Source organism: Taudactylus pleione, unplaced genomic scaffold (genome assembly GCF_031769625.1).
Source record: "Taudactylus pleione unplaced genomic scaffold, aTauple2 ptg000253l, whole genome shotgun sequence".
Lineage (NCBI taxonomy): Eukaryota > Metazoa > Chordata > Amphibia > Anura > Myobatrachidae > Taudactylus > Taudactylus pleione.
Genome location: NW_028284655.1, coordinates 6001568 through 6007567, shown reverse-complemented (window position 1 = coordinate 6007567; position 6000 = coordinate 6001568). Strand labels below are relative to the sequence as shown.

The 6000-nt window shown below is 48.2% G+C and overlaps 1 protein-coding gene across 1 annotated transcript; it reads left to right on the top strand.

Moving 5' to 3' along the window:
* Positions 1 to 2371: 2371 nt before the first annotated feature.
* LOC148515153 (histone H2B 1.1-like) lies at positions 2372 to 2752 on the top strand. Its single transcript, XM_088480469.1, has one exon. The coding sequence runs from the start codon at positions 2372 to 2374 to the stop codon at positions 2750 to 2752; it is 381 nt and encodes a 126-aa protein (XP_088336595.1).
* The last annotated feature ends 3248 nt before the right edge of the window (positions 2753 to 6000 follow it).

Below are 6000 nucleotides of genomic sequence, written 5' to 3'. Positions count from 1 at the left end.
GGACATATTTGTACATATTGGGCTCTATAGCAGCTCATCCCTAACAGTGCATGTTTCCCAGATCTCCTAGTTGGTACACAGGTGTATTTACTACTGACTGACACATGTTAAAAGATCCCCAGGTGGTGCTAACTATTTCATTTGTGATACTGTGAAGAACATGCAGCACTAGTAAAATTCTATTACATTACTATTTCTATTGTGATTATGGTGTGGGCTGGGGAGGGGGGTTTCCAGGCAGACGGATACCCCCCCTGCGTTTGCCTATGGGAGCTACAGCTTCAAGCCTTCTCATTAAAATAGTCCCATCACCATGACAACATGATGATGATCAGCAGCCCAGCTAGTCCCATGGTCACCCAAAAATCTAAATTTGTTTACCGCTCCACCCCTCCGCACCCAGAAATTAATGCTCACCTCTGCTCAATGTCATCATCCAGTGATAGTAGCACATGTAAGGGGTCCTATGGGGAAGCAATTGGTCTCTAAATAACCCACCTGTCAGCATTCAGGAAGTAAGCACCAATTACCATCTGCACCAGTATGGATTATTACTTGTATGATAATCTCTTCTTGTTATTCATTATATCTCAGTAATAATACATCATGCTTGCCTACTTTTGAAAAACCATTTCAGGGAGATTGTGAAAATTACACCTATGAGCACATCATTAAAATGGACGTGTACTGTTTAACCTGAGAACCATGTCATAAAGCAAAATATAAAAACAATTAATGAATTTGCAGAAAGACAAATATAGGGATTAATGTAGATATAAGTGATTGCTTTTACACACTGTGACTTTAGTATTTTCTCTGAATTTTATTTCCACCCAGTACAGTGTATTATGAGCCTCTAAATTCTATCCAGATGATGCCCTGTATTTCTTCATGTAGTTTCTCCGATTTATGAGGTTTAGCTTGTGGACTTGGGCACAAATTGTATCCACTAATGTTTCATAGAATAGTAACAGGAGGCAATCGGGAAGCCGACTGCCTAAATACCGGCAGCTGGCTTCCCGACTGTCTTATCCCGGCAAGGGTGAAATGCCGGGCGTCTAGATGTAGACGCCCGCATTTCCCCGACGCCGGGAGACCGGCGCCCGGCATCACGATCGTAGTGATGCCGGGCGCCGCGAGCGGATAGCTGCGGGGGGGGGGAGGGTTAGGTTTAGGGCTCCCGGGGGGGACTTAGGGTTAGGCACCCCCCCGATGGAAGGTTAGGGTTAGGCTAGGGGGAGGGAGGGTTAGGATTAGGCACCCCCGGGGGGGACTTAGGGTTAGGCAACCCCCCGGGGGACTTAAGTTTAGGCAGCGGGGAAGGGGGTGGTTAGGGTTAGGCACTTAGAGGGGGGATTAGGGTTAGGCACTTGGGGGGTAAGTTAGGGTTAGGCACCCCTAAGGAGGGTTAGGGTTGTTAGGTTAGGTTAGTGGATACTTACCTATCCACGATCGGGATTTCCAGCGCTGTCGGGCTTCCGCTGCGTCGGACTCTGCTCCTGTCGGGCTGCCGCTGACGGGAATCGATCCCGCCGGCCATGCGGCCGGCAGTATTTCATACCAATTCCATAGTAACGATTGTATAATAACATTTACTATTTCCCATTAGTATCATATTGTGTCCAATGATGCAGCTGTTCTGATTATACTCAAATCTAATATTACTCACAATATGACAGCTGATGCCTTACATACAAATGTATTTGTAATGCTTTAATAATTAAATGATCATCATTTTATTGTCAATTTTGCATCGTTTGCTGATATATTGATCTATGTGGTTTTACTGCAATTATATGCTATGATCTCCCGGGCATTTGAGTAAAGATTGAATGTATCATATTGTTTAAATACAAAACTATCACCTCCCATGGTAGACAGACAGTGTACTGTTGGCGATTACGTTATCTCTTTCAAAAGTTTTTAGACCAGACAAGAGTCCTATTTTGTAGTGATGCAATATCACCGTCTGTACTGTATGTAGGTGGCGACTCTTTGCTGGGATACAAGTAAATAATTCCCGGTTAAATTGTCTCTTCCAGACATGCTTGTTCTACCAATGTGGCAAATTATTATAAAAATTTGCGCAACTACCCTCGGCTCCTCCTTATATGCACTTAGAAGGGATCCACTGCTTGCTCTGTGATTGGTCCACTTACACAGGAACCAATGAATTTTAGGTTCATGCACAGACCAATCAGCACATGTAAGATGGGGTTAACATGCCAATCAACTTCACCTGACAAGGCTACCCAATGGCGAAGCCAGTAAGCCTTATTTGCATGGGCTGCCTATAAATACTGTAGATCTGGGGACTGTAACATAGTAGTCACAGTTTTCCTTCTCTATAGCTAGAGGTTTGTCAGTGAAAATGCCTGAACCAGCCAAGTCTGCTCCTGCACCCAAGAAAGGCTCTAAGAAAGTGGTGACCAAGACCCAGAAGAAAGATGGGAAGAAGCGTAGGAAGACCAGGAAGGAGAGTTACGCCATTTACGTCTACAAGGTGCTGAAGCAGGTGCACCCTGATACCGGCATCTCCTCCAAGGCTATGGGCATCATGAATTCCTTTGTGAATGATATCTTTGAGCGCATTGCGGGGGAATCTTCCCGCCTGGCTCATTACAACAAGCGCTCCACCATCACATCCCGGGAGATCCAGACCGCTGTATGCCTGCTGCTGCCGGGAGAGCTGGCAAAGCACGCCGTGTCCGAGGGCACCAAGGCCGTCACCAAGTACACCAGCGCCAAGTGATTGTTTTCCTTTTCCGCCGGCCTCATTTGAACACAAAGGCTCTTCTAAGAGCCACCCACATCCGCTCTAATCGGGCTGTAATCATTGCTGTGACCTTATACTGTCTTATAGTAATCTGCTGTGTTCGCAACTCTAAAGTGTCCCCTCTTAACAACAGATTTGTATATGGCTTCCTGGACAGACTCCGGGCCTGATTCAGACCCACTCGTGAGAGGCTGTCCGCTCGCAAGTGGGTCGATGGTCTGCACTGCGCATGCGCACGACGGAGGGAGCTCCGTTGTGCGCATGTGCGAGACGCGACGAGCGAAGGACTTTCCTTCGCTCGTAGTGTCTGATCAAAGGGGGCGTGCTGTCGATGTTGATTGACAGCACGCCCCCTTTGGTGGGCGTGCCGGGGGGCGTGCCTGCCAGCCGGAGGCGTTCCCTAGGGAACGCCTACCGTCAGAAGCCGGCCCCACTGACATCACTAGTGATGTCAGTGGGAGTGATTTTGGCTCTGATAGAGCCAAAATCACTCCGGGCCTTGCGGTTGAGAAACTCAACCGCAGGCTTCTGCTCTCACTGGCGATGGTCGCGATGGTCAAGACCATCGCGACCATCATCCTGCACGCTCGTATAGGCTGTGGGTGGTGACCCACAGCTATACGAGCATCCAGGAGGACGCGCCATATTTATGGAGGTGGGCCCTGATTCAGAGCGAGCGCTCTGGTCAGAGCGTCCAGCTCTGAATCAGGGCCTCCGTGCGTTGTGCTAGAGGATTTAAGTTCTGCTTAAATTGGGGTTTCGTAGTTAATAACGGACCATGCTCTTAGTCTATATTTCCATATGAAATTATTTTAGCCTTTCGGTTTGATTTACAAATTAATTGACCAAAATGAGCTGTTTTTAATGGTAATGCTCCACGTGAGTTGCTCTATTTAATACAGCCTATGCAAAACATTAAAATGGCAATTCCATTCATCAGCATTTATAGGTCATGGCATTGTCTCCCGTAGGTTGGTGTTGGCGCTCAGTTAGAACATTCTTTGCTTTAAATCTGTAATAAAAGCGAGACGGATTTTGAACATTTCACTGATCTTTGCAACAATAGTGACCTCATGTGGCCACAGAGAGAATTGCTGTCTCTATGAATTACCTGTATTGCATGATGCATTATATTGCAGAGATGAGTTTTACACCATCTTTCACTGTGATAAGAGTAGTGTGTGCCATACATCCCCTGAAGCATTTCATCCGGTTCACTTCACCATTGCCAGCACCGGATGAAATGCTTCATCTGTAATATCTGTCCCCAGGATTATTCCTGCACAATTCTAAAATGCTGCCTGGTAAATTCCACAAAGCTTTAGTTTATTTCCATCATCTACCAGGGGTTTGGGTACACAATCCTGGTGCTCAGAATCCCGACGCATTATGGTAAGTATTTTAATTCTAACCCTTTCTCCAACCCACCTTTCTTGCAGCCTAACCGTGCTGTCACCCCTTCCCTCACAGTCTGACTCTAACCCTCACGCAGCATAACTCTAACCGTCCACCTTTTGGCTAGCCCTAATACTCACTGTTGGCATTCTGGAGCCAGGATACTGACTGCTGTTGGGATTCCGGCGCCAGGATTCTGACCGCCAGCATTGTGTACGCCAGGATGCAGACTACATCCCTTACCAGGAATTCCCGACTGTGAAATCCCGGCATGGGACTAATGATAGGCGTCAAAATCCTGACGCCTATCATTATCCACCCGCCGGAATCCCAACGCCCAGAATACCAAACCGGGCGTCATGAGCGGACAACAGCCAGGGGGGAGGGTTAGGTTTAGGGGCTCCCAGGAGGACCTCGGGTTAGACTAGGGGAAGGGGTGTTAGGTTTAGTGAGCGGGGCAGGGGGGATTAGGTTTAGGCACCCCTGGGGGGATGTTAGGTTTAGGCACAAGGGGGGAGGATAGGGTTAGGCACCCCTAAAGGAGGGTTAGAGGGGGGAGAGGGTTAGTTAAAATATTTACCTTGTCGGGATCTTCAGTCTTCTGCCTTCCGGCGTCGGGATTACATCTGCCTGGCTTATGTCTGGCAGTATGTCATACCGATTCCTGACTTGCTATAGAAAGGTTCCACAATATGCTGTCTGCAGTAACGCCTCTAGGGGTGTTCGACCTCTGCGGTCGCACATGGGCGCTCTCGTAGAGAGTGCACTCCTCTCCAGCATCCCGATTTTAGCGGGTCAGTAATGTCCTGCTGTTCCACCCGTGGGCTTAAGTGGTCCACGGGTGATCAATTCAGGAGGTTGGGGACCCCCTGCGGCGGTGCCGGACCCCCGGAGTGTGAATGTGTGAATGGATGCCGCACGCATGTGCGCGACATCCATTCACTGACAGGAGAGGGCTGGGGGAAGCCCAGCCAGTGACGGAGAGCTGGGCTTTACCCCCAGCCTGACATTATTTGGAGGCATCCCATGCGGGCACGCCTCCAAATAACGTCACGCATAGGGCGTGGCCTATGGTAATTAGGCCACGCCACCAATTTTGGTCGTGCGCTGCGAACCTGCGCACGATATAAAGGCGCCTTGTTATGGGCCGGCACAGGGTACTCCGACCCCTGGAGCCGGCCCTGGCTGTCTGATACAGATTACATAAACCATACAGTATGTGCCATTATACTCCAGAGCTTGATACACTTTTTAGAAGTACAATACAATGCATCAGGTCTGCTATGCCGATGATGGAGAAACCCTTATTTTTCCTTAAAAAGATATAAACATAATATGCATAAATTAAACACAAGACATTACATTCAAGTGTACTGTGTCACATACGAAAGGGGGTACTAGTAGAAAAGGTGTGCTGGGCGCCAAGATACTGAGATGCCCTTGCCACTCAGACTGGGCTCTGCAGTCACCAAAGTTCTGGCCGCTGCCACTACAGGGTATACTGCAGGCCATTGGCAAGAAGAGTAAGAATAGAGCAATAAAGGCTTTATTTTAATTTTGCAACAAAGTATGCAGTAGATCGCACAGCAGAAAGGCGCTTCAAGGAGGAGCATCAGAAGAAAGAAAAGATAAGCTTAAGTGATGAAAGAAACTGATGCCATAGAGACACATGGGTGGGGTGGAGAATGGGTTGCTGGAGCCAGGGAGACACTTAGTGGCTAGCTTTATGAGGGGAGTTGGAAGCGAAAAGATGGGAGTGGGGATGGAAGAGAGGGGTAAGAGGCTGGATCCTTCTGGAACCTTCTCTCGGAAATGCTTAAAGAGCATTA

Coding starts and splice junctions, on each gene's coding strand:
- LOC148515153 (XM_088480469.1), top strand. CDS start 2,372: ATGCCTGAACCAGCCAAGTCTGCTCCTGCACCCAAGAAAGGCTCTAAG.